The sequence below is a fragment of the Schistocerca gregaria genome, chromosome 8, assembly GCF_023897955.1.
Source record: "Schistocerca gregaria isolate iqSchGreg1 chromosome 8, iqSchGreg1.2, whole genome shotgun sequence".
NCBI classification, from domain to species: domain Eukaryota; kingdom Metazoa; phylum Arthropoda; class Insecta; order Orthoptera; family Acrididae; genus Schistocerca; species Schistocerca gregaria.
This window is the reverse complement of record NC_064927.1, coordinates 344088659-344113770: the sequence shown is the minus strand read 5'-3', so window position 1 is coordinate 344113770 and position 25112 is coordinate 344088659. Positions and strand designations below refer to the sequence as shown.

At 45.1% G+C, this 25112-nt stretch overlaps 1 protein-coding gene across 1 annotated transcript in view; it reads right to left on the bottom strand.

Moving 5' to 3' along the window:
- LOC126284281 (roundabout homolog 2-like) overlaps positions 1 to 24837 on the bottom strand; it is a 1294877-nt gene extending 1270040 nt beyond the window's left edge. The window contains exons 1-2 of the mRNA XM_049983105.1: positions 24657 to 24837; positions 15449 to 16341 (exon numbers count right to left, since the gene is read on the bottom strand). Of these exons, the coding sequence (XP_049839062.1) occupies positions 15449 to 15521 (73 nt within the window). The 5' untranslated portion in view covers positions 15522 to 16341; positions 24657 to 24837. The remainder of the gene's footprint in view (positions 1 to 15448; positions 16342 to 24656) is intronic.
- Positions 24838 to 25112: the final 275 nt, after the last annotated feature.

Sequence of the window (25112 nt, the reverse complement as noted above, 5' to 3'; positions counted from 1 at the left end):
GCTGTTACGGTTTGCCACTGGTGACAAGATTTCTTATCTCTACCGGCCTCTTTGTGGGGCACTGGTGTGGCGTAGGAATGGCAAGAGAACGCCAGTCACGAGCACAATGAATCGTCCCTCAGGCTATCTGTATCGCTAACCGGCGCGCCTTGTGAGAGTGTCACTGCTATTGTGTCCAGCGACAGCTGAAGCGACTACCTGGAAAGGCGACGGCAACGATAGGCTGCCTCACACACACGAACCTTTCTGCCGCGGAGCCATCAAAACAAGCGGTTACGGGAAAGCAATCTCTGACACCTGGAAAGAGGGCACTGGGATACTGCTCAGTGTGGAAATATCTGAACGCCCACGTTCTGACACTTTGGCGTAAAGACGTAAGTCACCATACCAGTTGTAGCTTGTTGTGGACTGGTATCTACATTTTACTATACAGAGTTTAAATGTCGACGCAGATATTCAAGAGCGGATAATTTAAAACACAATTGGCCATCGTGACACTTGTGCTTCAAAGCTAACTTCGAATTATAAGACAAACCACAATGTGAGCCAAATTCTCTTTTAAAAAGGCTTCTTGACTTTTTTAAAATTTCCAACAAAGTTCTGATTAATGAATATTAGAATCTGTACGTATAGTGACACAAGAAGTTGACGCAACTTAACTGTTTTGGCCAATCACTGGGTGCCTGTACTGTAATTTTAAAATAACCACTAAAATAAATAAAACATACAGTCTGTGTACATTGTTACTTCCGCAACCTTTTTCTAAGAATATATTTGTTTACTACCTCGGCTAATAGTTACTTTAACCTGTATTTTCTTCTCCCTCATTAACAACTCTCTCTCTCTCTCTCTCTCTCTCTCTCTCTCTCTCTCTCTGTCTCTCTCTCTCTCTCTCTCTCTCTCTCTCTCTCTCTCTCTCTCTGTGTGTGTGTGTGTGTGTGTGTGTGTGTGTGTGTGTGTGTGCGTGTGTGTGTTACTTGCTTCGAACAAGGATGGAAAACGAAAATTCTAAAGAGATAGCAACACAAAAATACGCTTCCCGTAATGGGTCGGAAAATAGATTTTTTAGCGCGGTGGACTTTATTTCTTGTTCCTTTGACGAAAGGCATTCATGAATCCAAACTGGAACCAAAATATGGTGCACATGGTTGCTTTCACGCACTTAACAGAGTGACGAAATATTGTAAGTTCGACTAGGAACTAGTACATCAGTGTTTAGGGGAATGGCGTCGTACTTCATGTTTTGGCTAAGGAAGCCACAAAAATAAAAATGAAACAAACGCCTACTGAACGGGCCATGAAGGCCCACGGGTACCGAGTGGCCGTCGTGTCATCCTCAGCCCACAGGTGTCACTGGATGCGGTTACGGAGGGCACACCATGGCACGTGGCAGGGGTACATAAAAGCACCCTCTACTACACACCATAAGGTGTTCAAAAATGGTTCAAATGGCTCTGAGCACTATAGGACTTAACATCTGAGGTCATCAGTCGACTAGAACGTAGAACTACTTAAACCTTACTAGCCTAACGACATCCCACACATCCATGCCCGAGACAGTATTCGAACCTGCAATCGTAGCAGTCGCGCGGTTCCGGACTGAAGCGCCTAGAACCGCTCGGTCACAACCCTCGGCCACAATAAGGTGTCTTACGGAGCACATATGTAGATACAATAGAATCTACGGTTGCTCTATTGCTAGGTATGCTAAGACTGAACTGTCCCCTACTGACTTCTCTAATTTCGTCATCTGGGAACTACTGCACACACACACGGTCAGGTCACCACCTATGTTCGATGTCAAGGAGCAATAGCTACTCACAGATTGTGCGTACCAGCACTAACACCGCAGGGTATATAAATCTTGTTGTGGTTATGCGGAAAACAGTGCAGCGTTGTCATAATGGGGGAACGAAGCGATTTATTTAATGTTCAACAGACGTGAAACTGTTTGGCAACTGACCGCCTTGATGAACGAAATGACCATGGAGCCGTGTCACTTCAACTACACTTCAGCAAAAGATACTGCGTATGTGCCTCCACAGCATACGTGTAATTCATGCACCCGTGTTGACTGCTGTTCACCGGTGACAAAGGCTGGAATTTGCACGTCATTAATGCAATTGGACGTTCACTGAATGGCGACAGGTGGTCTTTTCAGATTGCAGATGGTCGTTGGCGTCTACGGCGTGAAACGTGTGAAAGCAAACACCCTGTAACAATCGTCGGAAGCGTCCAGGACGGAAGAGGGAGCATTATGATCTATCCTTGACGACCATGTCCACCCCTACATGCAGCTTATTTTTCCTCGGCATCTACCAGCACGACAATGCATCGTGTCACATAGCTCGTCCCCGGTAGCTGAGTGGTCAGCGCGACAGACTGTCAATCCAAAGGGCCCGGGTTCGATTCGCGGCTGGGTCGGAGATTTTCTCCGCTCAGGGACTGGGTATTGTGTTGTCCTAATCATCATCATTTCACCCCCATCGACGCGCAGGTCGCCGAAGTGCCGTCAAATCGAAAGACTTGCACCAGGCGAACGGTCTACCCGACGGGAGGCCCTCGTCACACGACATTTCATTTCACTTAGCTCGTAGGGTATATGCGTAGTTCGAATTTTACCGTACTCCGCTGGCCGCCGAACTCGTCGTATAGATAACCAACCGAGAATCTGTGGGAACACCTGGGTCGGGCCATTGGTGACATGGATCCTCAAATGGGAAATATAGCGCAGTTGGCCCTGGTACCTTCCAGAATCTCATTCACTCTCTTCCTGCACGTCTCGCAAAAAGTTGTTATTTAAGCTTTTGGCAGGTGATTACATTAGCGTGACTGGACAGTGTATCTCTACATGCTTTCAGCCATCTTGGACCTGCGTCCCTAATTTGAACCTCTTACTGAACTGTATAGACGCACAAAGTGTGAAATTTTTAATAAACTGTTCATCTGACAGCATTGTATCTTAAAAAAAAAAAAGTCGAAGAAAATCATTAACTGTTCATCTACTTGTGCTATAATTTGATATACGTTTATAACGTAATCCATGAAAACACCAGGGTGAGAGAGCAGTTAGCTTAGTTGGTGTTGGAGCTGCACTGGTTTCTAATGACTACCACACGCCCTGCACCCAAAAATGGGGGAAACGAAACGAGTGCGTAAAATAACAGGGATGACACCTCGGAGAGCGCTATGAATTATTCACGAACAGGCAGGGCGGCTAAGAATTTCAATAATTAGCGGTACTTAAGAAAATTAACTGTCGCTGACGCCCATTTATTTCAAAGAAAAAGGTGAAGTCGTACTTTGTGTCGTCCAGTCGAAATTAAGATTAATTACGTATGTAGAAGGAAATAAATTAAGTCTGTATAGTGTTTCCACTGCTATGCAGAACAGTGTGTGGCAATACCGAAATGTCACTGACGGGAAAAGACTATTGTGTGATACCTACGCTCTGCCAGGGTGGTGGCGTAGTAGTTAGCGCACCTGCCTACTGAGCAGGAGACATGGTTTGGAATCCAGGTCTTGGTACAAATTTTTATTCGTCGTTTCAGTCTGCATATATACATGTTTCATACTTGAGAAGGTCTTTGTAATCATATACACTCCTGGAAATTGAAATAAGAACACCGTGAATTCATTGTCCCAGGAAGGGGAAACTTTATTGACACATTCCTGGGGTCAGATACATCACATGATCACACTGACAGAACCACAGGCACATAGACACAGCCAACAGAGCATGCACAATGTCGGCACTACTACAGTGTATATCCACCTTTCGCAGCAATGCAGGCTGCTATTCTCCCATGGAGACGATTGTAGAGATGCTGGGTGTAGTCCTGTGGAACGGCTTGCCATGCCATTTCCACCTGGCGCCTCAGTTGGACCAGCGTTCGTGCTGGACGTGCAGACCGCGTGAGACGACGCTTCATCCAGTCCCAAACATGCTCATTGGGGGACAGATCCGGAGATCTTGCTGGCCAGGGTAGTTGACTTACACCTTCTAGAGCACGTTGGGTGGCACGGGATACATGCGGACGTGCATTGTCCTGTTGGAAGAGCAAGTTCCCTTGCCGGTCTAGGAATGGTAGAGCGATGAGTTCGATGACGGTTTGGATGTACCGTGCACTATTCAGTGTCCCCTCGACGATCACCAGAGGTGTACGGCCAGTGTAGGAGATCGCTCCCCACACCATGATGCCGGATGTTGGCCCTGTGTGCCTCGGTCGTATGCAGTCCTGATTGTGGCGCTCACCTGCACGGCGCCAAACACGCATACGACCATCATTGGCACCAAGGCAGAAGCGACTCTCATCGCTGAAGACGACACGTCTCCATTCGTCCCTCCATTCACGCCTGTCGCGACACCACTGGAGGCGGGCTGCACGGTGTTGGGGCGTGAGCGGAAGACGGCCTAACGGTGTGAGGGACCGTAGCCCAGCTTCATGGAGACGGTTGCGAATGGTCCTTGCCGATACCCCAGGAGCAACCGTGTCCTTAATTTGCTGGGAAGTGGCGGTGCGGTCCCCTACGACACTGCGTAGGATCCTACGGTCTTGGCGTGCATCTGTGCGTCGCTGCGGTCCGGTCCCAGGTCGACGGGCACGTGCACCTTCCGCCGACCACTGGCGACAACATCGATGTACTGTGGAGACCTCACGCCCCACGTGTTGAGCAATTAGGCGGTACGTCCACCCGGCCTCCCGCATGCCCACTGTACGCCCTCGCTCAAAGTCCGTCAACTGCACATACGGTTCACGTCCACGCTGTAGCGGCATGCTACCAGTGTTAAAGACTGCGATGGAGCTCCGTATGCCACGGCAAACTGGCTGACACTGACGGCGGCGGTGCACAAATGCTGCGCAGCTAGCGCCATTCGACGGCCAACACCGCGGTTCCTGGTGTGTCCGCTGTGCCGTGCGTGTGATCATTACTTGTACAGCCCTCTCGCAGTGTCCGGAGCAAGTATGGTGGGTCTGACACACCGGTGTCAATGTGTTCTTTTTTCCATTTCCAGGAGTGTAGTTTCATCTGTTCTATAAAAGCTTTACTGAGCAAGTAGTTCATTCTACAGCAAGTAAGCGGAGGATGGATAATTCAGATATTGTTTCACGGAATCATAGCTTGTCTTGGCAGACATGCCTTCCAAGTGTGCGATGCACAATTAAGACAAGTGTCTGTTCCTTGTAGCCTTGAAAGTCATCTTTCAAATAAGGGCCATACATCAATCCTGTGACAATCTTTGTGTAATGGATTACCGATTTTGTGCAGAATAGCTAAAGATATTTTTCTTTTAGTTACAGAGTACAGCTGCTGGAGTTGGCAAGACTTTACTGTTGTTTCCCCTTGTACAACTGGAAGAATTGTCGAGCCAGTTATCTGCGGTCTGAGGTCTGTAGATTAACGTCCAATGCAAAAAATGTGGACGATATTTTGCAAAGTCTATCAAATGTGGAAGTTAGATTAAGTCAAAATGAATTTCAAAGCCAAATGGGGGGATTCGGCCTGCGATCACAAGACGTTGGGGCTTGATACGTTCCTCTCACAAAGAGGAGTGTAAGTTCGCTTATGGTCTTTGCTGTACTTATTTCTTTGACAACTTTGGAGACGCCATGACAAGAAAGAACAGGGATTTCCTCTTAGTTTCCTGAGTAACCAGACACTCGGCAATTGTCACATATTCGGAAACAAACAGCCAAACATTTGCTCCTCCGTTTCCTAATCATGTAAATAACATCGAATACTGCAGGACATATTTGTACTACATTCATACGAAAGTCCCAGAATGTGTGAAAAACGCAAAGACGAAAAGAAAAGTAGTCTATAGTGGGACATGAATATACTATCCTCGATTCTAACCTACATCTCCTTCCCCGAAGACATATTTTTCGTCCTTTGTTTAGGTCGCCGGCCGCGGTGGCCGAGCTGTTCTAGGCTCTTCAGTCCGGAACCGCGCGACAGCTGCGGTCGCAGGTTCGAATCCTGCCTCGGGCATGGATGTGTGTGATGTCCTTAGTTTAGTTAGGTTTAAGTAGTTGTAACTTCTAGGGGATTGATGACTTGCGATGTTAAGTCCCATAGTCCTCAGAGCCAACTGAACCATATTTTTGTTAGGTTACGGTAGTATCTCTTGAAGGCTTGTGTTATTAATGCGTCACTACCTGACATTTAATTATATGTATGACGTATTTGTGATAAATCTTTAATGTGCCCATGACTTGAAACATCATACTAGTAGACGTTGGGGCCTTTGAAACAGCCTACTACCAAAATACGGACGTCAATATGGCGTCTCCAGAGTTGGCTAAGGTACGAGTACAGCAAAGACGATCAGCAGAAATATACTCCTCTTTGTGAGAGGAAAGCATCATGCCCTGACGTCTACTTTGCGATCACCTTGTGGTAGAAAGCGGAGAAGGCCGGGACGCCTTCTCCTGGTGGCTCTCTGATGGTGCAGGCAGGAATCAGTACGGCTGCCAGGACGAATTTCGACTTCGTGAAGCGCGGGAACCTTGAAGCACATCGGTACGTTGAGGGCATACTTCTGGAGTGCCATTTATTGGTGTAGGTTTCTATGCTAAATTTGACTATGCACGCCTCATTACTTCTTGACTGAAGCGATGATTATGAGGTGGCATGAGCTGCTCGAAACGAATACTGTTCAGTATGTGTGGCATCAGCTGGATTGGAGGGGGGAGGGGAGGGGGCAGCACTGCAGCACTATTCAGAGACCCTACAGCATCCACGGGAGTTCCTCTGAAGGAATGGGAGATGATTCGTCAAGCAGGAAGTGTGTCAATAATCAGAACACTGTCTGAAATGTTGGATGCTGTGGTTGGTGGAAGAGGTGGTAATACATGCTTTTTAAGATGAGAAAAGAAGTCTGTGAAGTGTAGAAGATCAAACGGGAGTTGGGTTGCCTCCATGAGATTCCTTAAAATTTGCTTGAATTGTGGATCGTCTCGCCCTCGTGTTACTTCCGCATCTGTCTTAACTCGTTTATAATCATCTTTCTTCTCATTATAAGTCCGCGCCACCTTAGTTTATCATGAAATAGATTAGTGTCATAAACCTGACTAAAAACCTTTTTTTTTTTAGAAATTGAAGTGTATCGTTTTTCGTCCCTGGCACTGTGTTTAATTACTGAAAATGTTCCGTGTCTGCAGAAAACGGAGCGCATTCGATTCACGCACTGACGGTGTTTAAGACACTATTGCGTTAACTCCCTTGGTTTGCGCGGAGGAACTCCGAACAGTTTTCTTCCTCGCGGTACGAAAACGATAGAATAGGCTGGTGTTAGTTCAGGTTAACGTCAGCAACGCGAGGAACGCCTTCGCACGTGCCCTGACGCCTGAAGAGCTGGTGGCATTGCGGTAACACGTGCTACTGCATCAAGATAGCCTCCCATTGTTCGCAAATACCGAAGAAGGCGCAGTAAACGGAAACGCGACACCGAACCTTCCGGTCGGGATGCCTAAGTGATAGACGCTTTGCAAAGCTGAAACCAAAAATAGATTCGTTGTGAATGGCCGTCACGGAGAGGTCAGCCCTCTGCGGTTTCAGAAAAATGCGTTTCATTAGAAGAGTTGGGGGCCCTGCCCTACCATTCCACGTAATTCCGTACCCCCGTGGTGTTCTCGGTAACTACCGGTTTCCGACAATTTCTCGAGTCCCCGTAATGGCTCCGCAGATTAAATCCTCATACCTGGCGGCGATGGAGATGAACACCTTAAACACACACAGAGCGGCGGTGACCTTAATCGCTGAGACTGTGGCATCCAGTGATAAAAAAAAAAGAATGAAAAAGTGTCTGAGGTGAAATTAAGCGTGAAATATCGTGAAACGACAGAAATATGAAAGCTAATTGAAGATGGAGCCTGGTGATGCGATGCTATTTTCCGTCCTGATCGAAGTTAAATTGAGGTTGCCTCGCGGCAAAATAGCAAATAATGGACATAACGAAACTTCTCATGTATTTTGATTAAACAAAGGATTTCATACCATATTATGTTTCAAACCCTGCAGGATTCCGTGATATCAGTACAGCAAAGAGACAATTCTTAGTCATTTATTCTCCTCGGCTCCTATTACGTGTAGGCCTATGTTTTTCTAAGTGTTTTAACGTTTAACGCAAAACATTAAAAAAATTTCCGTTTCCAGTAATTCTTTCTACCTGCTGGGAAGTGCAGGTGACTAACGTATACAGGGTAAACATCAATAGAACCGACAAACTGCAAGAACGGATTACTACTGAAATGGAGGAAAAATGTATTGTTGCCACGGTAGATGGCTCTGGGGAATGAAAATTCCGCTGATCTGGTGTCTTGTGTTCCTTGTGTGTTGCAGGCTGTACTATTGATGTAAGCAGCAGAATGGTCCGGTGTTCTTGTCAGCAAGAAGTCGAGATGGTGTTTGTGTACGGCTAAGCAAATGGACACTATCGAGAGACAGCACGGACATAGCAAATCAAGAACCCTGACAGACTCGAACCACATCACACAACATTTCAAACCCTTTTTGGGCGTTTGTGTGGCCTTGGGTCGTTTCGTACAGACGAAAATGCAGGGAAGCGGCGGACTGTGAGTACACCAGATTTGGAGGACGGTGTTCTACCTCTCGAGCGGTTCAGTCTGCTTGGCCGTACGCAAACACCATCTCTCCGACATGAATACCGGACCATTCTGCCGGTTATTGTACGCTAGATCCATCACACAGCCTTCAACACACAAGGAATACACGGAATGTGGTCAGAGGAACTTCCATTTGTGAGTGCCACCTAGGGTGGCAACGATGCATTTCAGGACACATATTCATAGGACCTTCCTCCCTCCGTCCCTGCAGATTGTCGGTTTTCTTGATGTTCACCCTATATAAGAAGGGAAATACTATGGACGAGTACAATTATGGACCAATATTCTTAGCATCGATTTGCTCCAGAATTCTTGAATATATTCTCAGATGGAAGACAATAAATTTTATTGAGACGGGAAAGCTTCTTTCTGCAAATCAGCACAGATTTAGAAATATGACTTCATTTAAGTCGACATGATGGGCATCCTGAACACACTGACAGTATTCAAGAACTGATCGTAGAAACGTTCTACATGCCGTCTCCTTTGTAGATGATCTTAAAAATCTCCCAATAAACCGAGGTTGACCATTTGCCTTCAAATGGCTCTGAGCACTATGGGACCTAACTTCTGAGGTCATCAGTCCCCTCGAACTTAGAACTACTTAAACCTTACTAGCCTAAGGACATCACACACATCCATGCCCGAGGCAGGATTCGAACCTGCGACCGTAGCAGTCCGGACTGAAGCGCTCGACACAGCGGCCGGTCATTTGCCTTGCCTACTACCGTCGTTACGAGCTCGTTCCATTTCGTATTCCTTTCCGACGTTACGTATAGATATTTAATGTCGAACAGCACACAACTAATGCTGTATTCGTGCAAAGCAGGACTTTTTTTCCTACTCAAATGGATTTTTTTTTTTTTTTACATTTAGACCAAGTTGCCATCCAGCATACCAAACAGAAATACTATGTAACCCTGTACCCTTCTGCAGTCACACGTCAACTATACTTTCCTGCTTACTATACCGTCATCAGCAAAGAGTCGTAGATTGCTGATCACCCTATCAGTCAGATCATTTACATATGTTTAGAACAAGAAAGCTCTATAACACTTCTCAGGAGCATATGTGGCTATACCCATGTCACTGATGAACACTCGAAGTCGACAACTTACTGGGTTCTATTACTCACGAAGTCTTCGAGTCACTTATATCTTGGGAACCTAATCCGTATGCTCGAATCTTCGTAAGGAGTTTGCAGTGGAGCATCATATCAGAACGCTTTCCGGAAATCTAGAATATGGAACTTGCCTGTGCCCCTCAATCATGGTTCACAGGATATCACGCGAGAAAAATTGAATCTAAAAGTAAGGTAAGTATGTTACGAACATATTGTGTGTAATGCAATGCCGTGCAGCAACAGACAAAGAGAACTGAAAGAGTATGGTACCTAACAATTACCTTTATGAAAATCAGCATATGATGCTAAATAAGGTATACTTCACATAATTTATGGTGACTCCCTGTTGGTTTTAGACTTCAGAAACGCTAGAAAAACAGCATGTCAGTAAAAACCTATGCCTTTACTTCTTTAAGGATATTAAGTATCTGCACGAATAAGTCTTAAGATCTTTCATGATACCACTCTGTATTATACATAAATTTATGTTCTTTAAATAAATGTAGTACAAAGAATGTATTTCAAATAAAAAGTTAAGTTTGGAAAAACTGTCAAGGATCAGAAGGTTGTTTAGCCATGGTGACAAGTAGACTAAAACACTGGTCGTACAGAATGGAGACTGCAGAGCTTGCTTGAAATCATGTTTCGCGCTACTTAGATTCGTTACGTTATGACATATCAACATTATCCAAGTATCTAGTAGCAGTAGCAACAGCTACCGGAGCTCCATTACGCAAGAAATGTTAAGCAAACGCCGTTCTTATCGTAGAAGCTAGCTTTCACTCGGTGCATTCGACATGAAAGCTGTGTACGGCTCTGTGTTTGTGGATACAAGACTGTTGTTCTCTTTTTATGTGTGATACGCACATAGAATACAATTTCGTAAAAAAATATTTATGTAGCTCAGTTTCTGAAGCAAGATTCGATCTGCAATTAGTCACTCAAGGAGTAAATCTAAGACCGGCATTGCGCAATCTGAAATCACTTTTGTCATGGAAATAGTTGGAATTGCTCTACCCATTCCTAGAGTCGCAGTTTAGACTACTTGTGTAATGCAACAAAAATTCAGAATGGTCCGCTCTGTCTGTGATGGATAAACTATAAAATCTGTTTGTGTCCCATAGGACACAATATTGTCCATAAGGAGCTTGCAGAGCCAGAAAAGACAATTCGGAGCACTTTCTTCTAATTAATTTTTTCCCAGCCTAGTCTTTGCTGCGTTTTATTAGCAGAATACTTAGAAAATGTAACAGGTCTACTAAAGAGACTGCCTACACTACGCTTGTCCATCCTCTTTTGGGGATTTTTACCAGATGGTGTTAACGGAGCACATCGAGAAAGTTCAAACAAGAGCAGAACTTTTTGTATCATCCCGAAATAGGGTTGGGAGTGTCACTGACATGATCTAAGATTTGGGGTGGACATAATTCAAACAATGGCGTTTTTCTTTGCGGCGGAATCTTCTCACGAGATTTCAATCACCAACTTTTTCTTCCGAATGCGAAAATATTTTGCTGACGCCGCCCTACGTAGGGAGAAACGATCGCCATAATAAAATAACGGAAATCAGAGCTAGCACGGAAAGACACAGGTGTTAGTTTTCTCCGCGCGCAGTTCGAGAGTCTAATAATAGTGAATTATTGTGAAGGTGGTTCGATGAAAGATTTACATGTAGATGTAGATCTGTGTTATTCTCATTTAAATCTGCTCGCATTTGCTTACCGAAATAGAGGGAGTGCAGAAAAATGTGGAAGCACCACAAACAAAACGTACCCATTCCTAATACGCTGTAAGAAACCCGACGGCATCCAAAACAGATTCCAGTCATCTCGCAACGTATACCTACAGGTCCTCTACGATTTTCACGGAAATCTTATATCAATCTTCCTGTTAAACAGTGGAAAATTCAGGTAACGACGATGCAAGTACGTAACGATCATGCACCCTTCTCTCCAAAGTAGTCCACAAAGGCTCAATAATCTCGAGCTATGATGACTATGGTGGGCAGGAGAGTTGCAGCAATTCGTCTTTGTGCTCACAGAACCGGTCCTGGACGATACTAACTGTATTAGCAGAAGCCCTGGCGTCCTAGAACACATCACTACCACTGGCGAACAAGCACTGTACCATGGTATGGACCTGATCAACCAAAATGGTCACATAATCCTTGACAGAAAAGCAGTCTTGCAGGGTAAGCATAGGGTCCATGGAATATCACGATATGGCTGCCCAAATCATCACTCTTGAGGTGTATACTCGACTAGAAGCTATGTGAAACAAGATCCATAAAACAAAATCTTCCATTACTCCATAGTCCCGGTTTTATGGTTTCGGCACAACGTTTTCCTGTTAAGAGCATTTTCAACACTGATGTGCAGTCTTGGAATTTCAGCTTGCCCTTCAGTTCCTACCTTATGGAGCTCCCTTCGAATTGATTTGATGCTGACAGGGTTCACCAGAACGGCCTTCAGTTCTGCAGTGACTTTTCAGCTCTCTTCCTTCAACCTTTCGTCAAAATCCTCTTCAACGACGGTCCGTTACGATCACTCAACACACACTTTATGTGTGTGACTTCCTAAGGGGCGCAACTGCTGAGGTCATCGGTCCCTAGACTTACATTCCACTTACACCAACTTACGACGCACCCCCACGCCCGAGGGACGAATCGAACCTCCGCCGGGACCAGCCGCACAGTCCATGACTGCAGCGCCATAGACCGCTCCGCTAATCCCGCCCGGCAGACACCGAACAATTCGGCTATCTTGTTTTCGACAGCACTCACTATACGAGAACCAACAATGTCGTCACGTACGGAATCACATAACTCCGACTCATAACTAGACAGAAAACTATTCTGATCACGACTCACTCGCCAAAAAATGGTTCAAATGGCCCTGAGCACTATGCGACTCAACTTCTGAGGTCATAAGTTGCCTAGAACTGAAAACTAATTAAACCTAACTAATCTAAGGACATCACCCACATCCATGCCCGAGGCAGGATTCGAACCTGCGACCGTAGCGGTCGCTCGGTTCCAGACTGTAGCGCCTAGAAACGCACGGCCACTTCGACCGGCGACTCACTCGCCACGTTGTGAGAACATTGTGTTATACCACAGCGTAATTTGCAAGCTTGTTTAGCGTCCGCATTTTGTGTTCAAACAAGCATATCTCGCAGAGTTTCTATATTTTTGTACAATACCTGTAGGTCAGTCCCGAATTCGATCAACGCACCGGATTAGACAGTTGGATCAGTACTGCCTGGTTTCCACGCGGTTTTCCCAATTAGTCTAGGCAGACTCAGAGTCATTCCTTCAGCTCAGAATAGGTAAGAAACAGTTAAATTATGAATACACGCAGAACAAAGTTTATACATTTCATGGATTGACAGGTTCAAAAATGGCTCTGAGCACTATGGGACTTAACAGCTATGGTCATCAGTCCCCTAGAACTTAGAACTACTTAAACCTAACTAACCTAAGGACAACACACAACACCCAGCCATCACGAGGCAGAGAAAATCCCTGACCCCGCCGGGAATCGAACCCGGGAACCCGGGCGCGGGAAGCGAGAACGCTACCGCACGACCACGAGATGCGGGCTGGATTGACAGGGCACACGGGGCGGGACATCTGACAGAACAGTTAAAATAATTAACGGATCATAGATAGACGAATGCTCATCTTCGGTGAGGACTTCCTCGATGACACAAACACCGAAGATGAGAACGATAAGAAGACTATTCCATTAAGTGTACTGCGCAGTACGAACGCTTCAAAGCTCGTCCGACGCTACTCACATGTTTTTCTGCTACAAACAGAGGCGTACTGAGTAACTGAAGACAAAAATGGTCCAGATGGCTCTGAGCACTATGGGACTTAACATCTGTGGTCATCAGTCCCCTAGAAATTGGAACTACTTAAACCTAACTAACCTAAGGACATCATACACATCCATGCCCGAGGCAGGATTCGAACCTCCGACCGTAGCGGTCTCGCGGTTTCAGACTGAAGGGCCTAGAACAGCACGGCTACATCGTCCGGCTAACTGAAGACAGTTTCGCCCTTTATTATAGAAACATTCCCCATCTTCCTCTCATCATTATCTGTGACGTCTGAACATGAAAATATCGTCTTACACGTCACAGATTTTTCTCTCACTGCTGCACCTATACCTGTTACGAGATTATGAGCAATATTAAGCCACCGTCTCGGCGACCCTGGCACTGCATGTATCCCGATACAAGGCCTGTCATCTGATTTGTGCACCGCATATAGCTTCTGGTCTGCTAAAGAAGTTGCAATTTTTCTTTGACCGCTATCAACGTAGATCTTACATTAAGTTTTCCGTGTTATTAATTAGAACGCTAGCTCCTTAATTTCTCAACATACGTAGCATGTCTCCGAATTCCGAGTAGTAATTCACAGTTGAGTTAACGTTTTTCTTCTGTATTTGCATAACTTTGAATAACACGATGCACGGAAGTCCACAAGGAAATGGCGCATCCGGTTGACTGTAGAACCTACTGACGGTGTGAAATACTTGAAACACTAACTCTTAAAATACTTTCTGTGAAGTTACTGGCCAGGTTTCAGAGAACATTACGCGTCTCAATTAAATGCGTTATTTATTCCATGAAACTCATTAGTTCATATAAAAATCATTTTCTAGTAATTAATATTATTTGGAGAAAACGGAGGTGGCGCTTTTACTTTTTGAGTCCACGGTCTAGAACGAATTTCAAGTGTAGTGACGTTCATGTTTGCATCATTTAATTAATATGCCTCGGTATTACATTGTTTTCGTTCGCGGATCCGCGTGGATTGCTGATACAGCGTTGCTAAGCTACCGCTTTGTTACGGCGATGTTTATAATTCGTTACGATTAAGTTATGCAGATAACCAAAATCTTAGCTCTTAACATTTTATTGGCAGGCAGTGAATTACTCTCCGCTTCCCTTGCCCTAATCCTCGTGAAATGCAGTATAGTCTAACACACATGAAAACGGAATAATTTTTAAAAAATTACGTTTCCGTGTAATAAATATATTACGGGGCACTATTCCAGATTTGGAAGGTATGGTGAGAGATTGTTAAAGGAACTATCGTAGTCTTTGGTGCAATGGTGTCCAAACCCGCGGCGCATTGGCCACATGCAGCACAAGAAGTGAGCATATGTCACATGATAGGTAAAAAACTTTACATAAAGTTATGAACTGAATATTTTCAATTTGAAACGGCAGCCACATGATGGTGTGCTGTCGTTGATCTACCGTGTTCTCCTTACACCCCCCCCCCCCCCCGCCCTCAATGGTAACTGTTAGTGTTAACTATATTATGAAGGCCCAAAAATGTTCGTATTCTTCTATTGTGATCCAGGTAAACTAAGGGGTTGGTCACCCCTGATTTAGAGAAACGATGCTAACCATCTATGGTAGAACGGTGATTTAGGCCCTAGTCCTCCAACAATATAGAGACCTCCATATGTGTAAGTACCGAGTAGATAACGTGACGACACTGGTGTATCGTATATTACTTTTCTTCGAAGGCACACGATCACTAGAACTAGCGTTCATATAATAACCGAGGAGTACGACTCACACCCGCGACTTTGTAATGGAGCTACAGAACACATTATGGTATACAGACTGTGGGCACTGAGCAGTCGCCATGTGTAATGAATGAGAACGTACTTACCTAAAGCTGCTCGAGGGAATGTAACCAATAACGAAGCAGCGACCAGGAACACCGCTGATAGATGGGGATCCATTTCGCAGGTGAAGCGATGCCACAATGAAATTACGTAAAAGATGCACTCGTGATTTGTCACCGGAATGTAGCGCCGTGATGCGCGTCAAAAAATCACCACTCGTTCACCAGTACGACACCCGCACACACCACGAAGAAATGGACAATTTTCGAAACGGGTCGTTGAGTTAAACAAAACTCTCGGAAATGCAAGAAAAAAAAAAGAAAAGTTAACACGACGAGCATGCACAGGCGTACGTATGTGCGTGCATAACCGACACGATTCACAACACACGGCTCGCGCTTCGCGACACTTCGTTAACGGGAGAAAAAGGGGGAACTGTGTGACGGCGGCCTGCTTTTGAAGTCCTCGTCTCGACGTCACGCTCACAAAACTCGCTTCTCCTGCTCCTTATATGCGCCGCTTGCAATCACAATGAGGTCCAGGAATAACGTCGCCTCTTCCTGCACCGTCTAGTTCCCCTTTATGCCGTAAGAGCAGCAGAGGTCGTCAGCGGCTCGGCGAAGCAGAGAATACACACATACACACACAGGCTGTTGTCTAGCAGCACAAGGCAGTCATTTGGTTCCGGGGGCGGCGTCTGCGCCGGCGGCGGCGGTTCGGGGGCGGCTGGGGGTGGCGTCTCTGCGGCCAGAGGCGGCGGCGGGCGGCGAGCTCCAGGTGGCGCCGCCTCCAAGGCGTCGGCGTCGCGACGGCAAAGCTCTCACCGGGCTGGGGCGGCGTCGGCGGCGACGAGTTGCTGTCGGCGCCGGGCGTCGATGTCATTCTCAGCGCTGACGCATGGTCCAGCTCCTCCGGATGTGCGCTCGGGAAGATGTGGCTGCAAAACGAAGACAGGGTGAAAACAAGTGTGGCAGTGCGTATGTGGAAAGGAAGGAGGGGGAGACGGTAGGTCCTCTTGAACGGTGAAGTGAATGCCACGTTCTGTTGTTAATGGTGCCTTCATAGATCCACCAGCGTGGCAACATGAAAGGTTTATTGTAACCCCTTGACCATGGTTTCAACGTCTCTAAAAAGTCTTCTGAGGGATATTAGTGACAACCTAAACAGGTTAATAGTGGATACTCCTTAAGCTATGTATACATAGGAACAACAGTAACTTGTTACGGATACAAAAATAATTGAAGCTTACTGTATTACATATTGCAGCGGAGGTACGTTAAAAATAGCCGAAAGACGTCAGAAAAATACAAAATTTCACCTCTGCAATGTTAATATCATGGTCAACTTTTTTTAACGTACCGCCGCCACTACATGCAACTCAGATTATCTCAATAATTTTTGTATTCGTAACGAGTTATTGTTTTTAACATTTACTCATTATTAACTTGTTGAAATTGTCACTAATTTTCTTCCGAAGACGACGTTTTTACTAATGTTGAAACCATGGTCAAGGTAGTTTAAATAAACTTTCCATTCTGCGAGTGATTGGCTGCTTATTATTTATTACGGTTGCTGCCCCAGTCTTGTACAAAATTTTAGAAGTTCAAACAATTTAAGTTACACAAAAAGTTTTCTGTTTGTTCGCAGGTCCATACCTGCCGTTCTGAATCATACTGACACTTCAGCGTTACACTACTGTAGCATGCCGCTAGAGGGAAATAAAAAAGCACAGTCCAATGATAAGGTAGAGATATGCTGCGCCATGGTGTCTTCCTTCGTCTAGCGATATGCTACGGTACTGCAGCACAGGGGGGGGGGGGGGGGGGGGGGGGCTTTCTACATCTACATCATACTCCGAAAGGGTAGAGGGTACTTTTTAAGCACTGATTGAGCTCTCCAAACCCGTTCCACTCCAGAATAGCGCGTGAGATGAATAGTTGCTGGTAAGTGTATTAGCTCTACTTTCTCGAATTTTCTCCTCGTGGTCATTACGCGAGACGTATGTGGGCGGAAGTAATATGTGGTCCGACTTTTCCAGGAAAAAGCTATCTCGAAAATTCAGTAGTAAATATCTCTAAGATGCACAACGCCTCTCTTGTAACGTCTGCTAATGGAGTTTGTCGGGCATCTCCGTAACGCTCTGGCGCCGACTAACGATCCCGTGACGAAAAGGGCTGCTCTTCGTTGAATCTTCTCCATCTCTTCTATCAGTCCTACTCGGTAGGGATCCCAGATGGATGAACAATACTCAAGAATCGGTCGAACAAGCGCCTTATAAGCCACTTCCTTCGTGGATGAGTTACGTGTCGTTAAGACTCTTCCTATGAATCTGTGTCTGGATCTGCTTCTCCCACTATTTGTTAATTAAGGTCATTCCACAAGGTCGCTCTGGATAGTTACTCCTAGATATTTTACGGTAGATACTGTTTCCAACGGTTTGTCATCAATAGAATAGCCGTACAGTAGTGGATTTCTTTTCCTATGCATGCACAATTTATTGCATTTATTTACTTCCAAATTTTACGTTGAAATGTGTACCAGGACGGCAGGCAAATATATGTAAACAAACAAAAAATTATGCAACTCTTTTCGGACTGACAATGAAACCTCAAACTGTCGCACTGTTTCCTGGAAATTAGTGGAAAAATGACAAGCATCGATTGAGAAAATTACTAACTGGACTTTGACACAAGCGAAGAAAATATAGGACAATTGAAATTGGACTGACGTTTTAATGCTTTCCTGCCAGATCTGAGAGAGATGAAGAAGAGGTGCTGCTGTGTCATATCGTTACAATATGAAGTTCAATAACTGTATCTGATGTAGACCTTTTCCAAATTTTATGTAAAGGATACATATGTGAGACGATTCTACTCTGGAGCCTGACAAACTGCTGAACATATGACCAAAAAGTCCAGTATAGTGACCAACTCAAAGTCAGCGGCAACTCTACCAAGTAATTTCAGAAATACTACTGTGTAAAGCGAAATGCGCTGATTGTACCCTATTAAATAAAACCTTTCAAATGAAATAGCGCTGTACGGTGAAATCAAATTTTTTAGTTGTCAGGTGCAGGTTTAAAGATGGGCAGCAAGGGAGAAATTTTCCTACTGCTGTTGAAACTTGGATCAGTCGGGAAATGAGAATGAAAGCGCGAACTACTTCCTCAAGGACTGGCAAAACTCGCGGACGGCCTGTCGAGTCTACAGAGGAGATACTGAGGGAGACAAGAGGAACGATGTATACGTCATTCCGTAACTTAAAGTTGGCTCCGGTATCAATTTTTCATTACGATGCAAGATTCACAAAGCTGTACAGCTTGAGCGACCTTTGTAGTGGTTACTTAAATAAAAACTTATAAATCATTACAGTTATAGAAAGAAATCATTTCCGGCAAATAACGAGATCGTTAGCTGCTTATGAACGGTCAAGGCAACGCACTGGACGCAGAGGAAGTGGAAGGAGACATGATACACAGCTCACACTCGGGAGGAACTAGGATAAAATCGAGATTCGAGTTTTCCGTGGGGTTTGTCTACAAAGCCGCAACAGACTTCCTACCCTGTGCTTATTAGATTAATGCTTAGCCGATTGTGACTGTTATCTCATCCTACCAAAACCACGTTTTCACCTAAGCGTGTTAAAATACACATAAGTTGTATGAGATAAAGGCACAGTTTTTCGGAAAGGAGTGTGATCCTTATTGAAAAATAAAATGTAGGCTATAGATGTTCGCATAAGATTGGTTTTCAGTTATTAGGTAGGTTTGTGCACTCAGGCAAAAAGGTATGTTATGAAAACCATACAGAGAGCTATATATGTACATACTGGCAGCTATACATGCCACCGCTGACTTTATTTCAAAATTAAACTTCTCAGTAACAGATTAAGGGAGGTATAACAGGTAATGAACCTGTCGGGAATGATTTCTCGGCGTTTGCAGAACGTGTACCCTTGAACAGTGACGTATTTGAAATGCTGCTTAACATTTCACGTCAGAATGAAAATGAAGGCTACAGCTCTGGCATAACCGACTTGTTTCCGTCGAAGCACCATTTTAGATTTATGTCTCGTTGAAATTTCACCTCTTTGTTGCTAGTATCAAACAAAGATATGTCGGCAGTTTGAACGGCTACGAAGATCACTTTCGCCATATCGACATACAACATTTCGTTGCAATTATGTTAAACCGTAATTTCATGTGTGCGGGGTAGAAACTGTAGGGGAAGATAAAGAATGGAAAACATCCAACACATTATTGAGGACGCAGGGTGCACTTGTTACTCTCTTATGACGAGGTTAGCACAAGAGAGGAATTCATGACGGGTCCGCGTCAAACCGTTCAGAAGATCCATTAAAAATCGCTGTAAGTTAATATGTAGGGGAGAAGGACTAAGATTGGAAGTTCTTCAGTGATAAATTCTTCAAACTAGGTTTGGACAAAGTTCGGGGGAGGAATTTACACAACTCCCGTCCAGAAGAAACATCCCTGTACTGACAGGCTTTAAGGATATATGGAAAGTATGGGAAATCTAAATCTCGAACGATGGACGGGGATTTCACACAGGTCTTCGCGGATTTTAGTCCAATGCGTTGACTTGTGTGCCCCTTTGCTTCGTTGGAAAACATTCGAGGCCTGATTGGACATAATGTCTTAACTATTTACCTAGAGGTGAACAGGTGACTGCTACTTGGTCTAACCTGGTCAAAAGAGGAACGATGGTAGGCGATTGTCGTACATCAGTTACTAGAAGAAGTTACTGAGAAAGGAGAGGGAAGGAGGGAGGTGTCCGGCCGCGGTGGTCGTGCGGTTCTAGACACTGCAGTCTGGAACCACGCGGCTGCTACGGTCGCAGGTTCCAATCCTGCCTGGGGCATGGATGTGTGTGATGTCCTTAGGTTAGTTAGGTTTAAGTAGTTCTAAGTTCTAGGGGACTGATGACCTAAGATGTTAAGTCCCATAGTGCTCAGAGCCATTTTTTTGAAGGGGATGGGTGGGAAGAAGGATGTTAAGAAGGGGTAGCAGAGAGACAGAGAGAGAGAGAGAGAGAGAGAGAGAAAAAGAGAGACGCCAGCTGCACACGTATATGCATGTTTGAATGCAATGGAATGCAGTTGACAGGCGAAAGCGACCTGCCGAGACATATATTACTGAAAAAATATTTTGACGCAGTCACAGTGGTCCTGTGGTGGTGTGCACGCTCTTTCTTAATTCATGGAGTGTTTAGAAGTCACGCACCAAACGTAATGATCGCATGAGGGGAGATAAAGAATAACGAATTCAGCTTACACGGCTGTGACAAGACGCCAAAATAAAAACACAAAGGTGGCTTTGTGAAAGCAAGCGTAAATACGACCGGCTTGTCTCCCGCGGCGCATATTAAAGCAATGTATCTGTCGCCTAGGCCCCGCGGAGATTTGTGCGCGGGATTTTATCACCGTTGGAGTCTCCGTTACTTCTCGCCTCGAGACTGTCCGCTGCTTTGATCGGAACGTCCGGCGCCGACGGATTTAGCACTCGCATGACGCGGCTGGAATCTTTCTTTTTATCGTGAGTGTCCGGCGTTGTCCAGTGAAGGCCACTGGTTTGGCTGCATAAAATCGCTGTACAAGGCATGGTGAAGCTGCACCAACTGTAGAAGATAGCACACAGGTTCTGCCTAGCGTGCGAACTGAAGCATATGACAAAGCGGAGATGGAGAAGTGATTCACAATTTCGGATCATTTTAATAATTGCACAGATACAGAAAATGTTCCTTTCTTTGACGGAGGCTGTTGAAGACTCGGAAGACGACGGTTACCGAAGTATACTTTGAACGCATGAGAAATGTGCCAATCGTCGCCACACTGAGTTCAACGTTCCGCCGACGTCGGGATCATTGCCGTTCAAGGTTGTTGGTACGGAAGTGACAAAGACGGCCGTACCTTCTCGATGAAATCACACGTACATTCAGTTAACACCACTGGAAACCTGTGCTGGGCGGTGTGCGATATGAACCGTATTCCTTCCGAATACGAGTCCCGTGTGGCAGTTGTTAATCAGCTCCTCTCTGTGCATCAAAATCCTAGTCTTGCACGGAGACAATGTCATGGCGCAACTTGCAATTCTGTTCCAAAATGCGAGCGTCGCTATAAATGAACGTCATGTGAAGCTGCACGAAAGCCCTGAAAATTGAAACATTTTCCTCGATTTAACTAAAGGATCCGTACACCAACTCAGGCCGACTTCCTTTCAAAACAGTAATGACCAGAAACATTGTAGAGCTAGACTACACTTGTACTTCATGCGCCTGTTTACAGCATCGAAAATGTGAAATAGTCAACTACAGAACTGCAAACTACTTGAGGTTATACTGATGGTAAGGCGATGTCAAATTTTTGATGAGTGACTCAGAAATCTGAAATTCGAATTTAGGTTCTGTTAGAGATAATTTTTTGTTTTGTTTTGCACTTGTTTTCTGAGTCACTGCAATGTAACTGCTGTGTGATGCACTCCGCGACTTAGTAAGGGCTACTTGTGACACCTCTTAAAGACCTTAACGTCGACAATATAATTTGTAAAAAATGAAAATGTCAGTGGTAGCGTAAGATCAGCAATTATGTAAACTGTGCTAATGTGCATGTGATACTGCTGCACAGCCGTTGATAACTACGTCAGCCTCGTACCTCTGGACACATATCGCCACCAAACTGAATTATCTCAGTATGACTACACGTACACTGAACACTATTACACAGTTCGCCAGAACAAAGAGATCTGTTCCGAACAAGCGCTGATATCCTTACAAATACCCATGTCTTTCAGCACGACTCGTAATTTTCATAACTTTCAAGAGCCACTGTATCTTCTATATAAATCCGGATTGTATCTCAAATCGAAAACCCTGATTAAAGTTTTTTTGTTGTATGTCTGAATCACTCTAGGTCAGACCTGAAAGAAAGGCAACCACTTTATGATCAGTTCTGCTGACAGTTGTGTGAGGATGCTGCGAAGTGTGTAAGCGAGTTTGCAGTTAAACATCTTGCGTACACCATTTCAGGGAAGTAGATCAATTGCCAAAGGATAAGGATCAGACGGCAGCTGTCCTTGTTGAACGAACTAACCCAGCGTTTTCGTGCTTTCTGAGGGAATCACGGGATGGTCAGATAGCGATTTGAGCCACATCCTAACAGTGACTATTTTGAAAATCGTTAAGAACAAAGAAGAAAGGCAGTGTGCAGTAGTTTTTACTATTGGTTTCACAATGTGTTGCGAAGTAGTTGGTCTTACACTAGCAGGTTGATTTCATTACGATAGCAAATACTACACGGTGTTTCGTATGTGATTTTGTAATGAATTTAGTGACAGCGTTCCTTTCACTGTCATATGTTTTCTCTGCACGTTTTAGAGCCTGTGATATGACAAAAAATTTCTACAATTCATTAATGTTAGGGGGATGTGCCTGATGGTGCGATGTAAATATTCTGGAATGTGTAGCGAATCCATGGAAAATATACCTACATAAATATTGCAGTTTTGTACGGGAAATGGGAAAGCAGGACATGGATATGTAGTCCTTCGGTCGTGAAACAGATTCCAGGTGAATAAAACGAGGGCCGTAGCGAAATTTGTGTACGAGTTGAGAGTGCGAACGGCTTTGCCCATCGCACACATGGGAGAGCCAAGAAATAAACGCGCTCCCCTTGCCCTCTCCGAAGCGGATAACTCTTCCTTTGTTACCTGCATTGTCCGCTCGGCCCCGGCCGACCCAACGCGTCCCGGTCACCGCCGAAGGCCATCTTCGGCCAAAAGGGAAGAAGAAGTACGGACATAAATTATTGTCCCTACGCAGGCGCTACGGTACGCCACGGCCAGATAGGCCGACCGCTGGCGTCTGTCGACCGCGCCGCCCCACCAGGGAAGCGCCCTTGGCAAGAAGCATCTCTGCCGCCTCGCCTGTACAACATTCCGAGCGACTGTTTCATCTAGCGATCTGGGATCACAAGTACAAAGGCGCAAACACGCGGACACACTTCGCCGCCGTTATCTTCATCGTTTACATCACTGGACGAACAAAGACGCCTCTAACGCCCACCATTCCTTTCACGTCTTTTACTAGTACCTGCGCGTTGCAGACTTTGTTGGCGATTCCGGAGCAAACGCTTCAGTATTGGCTACAGTACAGAATCGGTGATTTTGCATTAACACTGTATAATATTTTGTCCAAACGACAACTAATATGGTTGCTGGCGCACTGAAAGGCTGAAACATTAAGAAACAAGTTTAGGCTCTGAGTAACGCCGCAAGTGAGATCATAGAGACGCTGTATTAGCTTAGTTGCAGATGCATCTGAAGGACACCAAGGTTTGACCTTGTCGAATATATCTTCGCGGTGTTCGCTTGAGGTGATTTAGGGAAACAACAGAATTTTATTGAGGATTACCGGAATGGTGTTTGAACCAGTCTCCTGCTGAATCTATAAGAATAGATGCCATGGCAAATAGATATTCAGAGTTACTGTGCGTCTCTAGGTTATTAAAGCGAAGAGGGCTACAATTTACCGTCTCTCCAAGATCACTAAAATGTACTGTACAAAACGGCATCTTGTCGCTGTCCGTTCTTCCTTGCAATATTACTCCCACTGGGCAGCTGACTCCGGGCATTTATCAGGTAAGGCGTAGATATTTTTCTCGGTAAATACTTGGGAAGCTGATTATTACATCGTCTCTTGTTATAAAGAACTGGCAACATGTTTCGTTGAAAAGAACAAGGAAGCACTCTAAGAATATCTTTACAAAATTTGTGTCGATAATAATATTGTCTCTGTTCCCAGAATATAATTGTTGTGCACCTTAAGGACGACTGCAGGATTGATTACTGCTTAAAACCATCTACACTTTCCCTATGCTAGTTTGTTGCTCATTTCAAAGAGAAAAAGAACAACACTGTGACACAAATGCTTCAACAGTTATTTCGTTGGTTGTAGATGTTATTCGGCGTGGAATCCATTTTCCTTAACAAACATTTCACGTTTAGTTAGACAGGTTCCAGCGACTATCAGATGTTAGTGATGGTATAATTGTAGTAATCACTGAATAGGACGCGTGGTTTAAAAATATTTAGGCCATTTGATGACATTCTCAAACCGTGTTACATGGTTTCGTCTCCGTTACCCTCGACGGCAAATGATGTATGTAACGTCCTGGAAAAATAAACATTCCGCCAAATGTGTGACTCTTTGTAAAGTGAAATGAGCACTGGTTGACACTCACCTGACACACCTTCAGAACGCTGTTATCGCACTTAGGAGACTGTCAAAACACTAGATCGAGCGGCACGTAGCGTCACATCCGATCCCTCACGTGCGCGTCCGTCGCCGTAGCCAGCCAGCAGCGCAGACAATGACTGCCCCTTCCCACCTCCGCGCGGTTTGCCTGCCAAACGCACACTGCAGCCGGCGTCTGGCGCCACAGACGCGATGAACCTGCGACCCGGCCGTGCGCATGCGCACTGCAGCGCGTCCAGCGCTTCGGTGGCCGGCAGCGGAAGCAAGCGACAGCCGCCGAGCAACTGGCAAGTTTCCGTCAACCGTCCGGCGTTGCTTCGTGGATAACAGAGAAGATGCAACAAGTTAGTTTTGGCGAACAACACACGATATACTGTAACAGTGCAATTATTCGAATGCCAATTAGGAAGAGAAAGAAGAGCAGCAACATCGCCCTGTATTT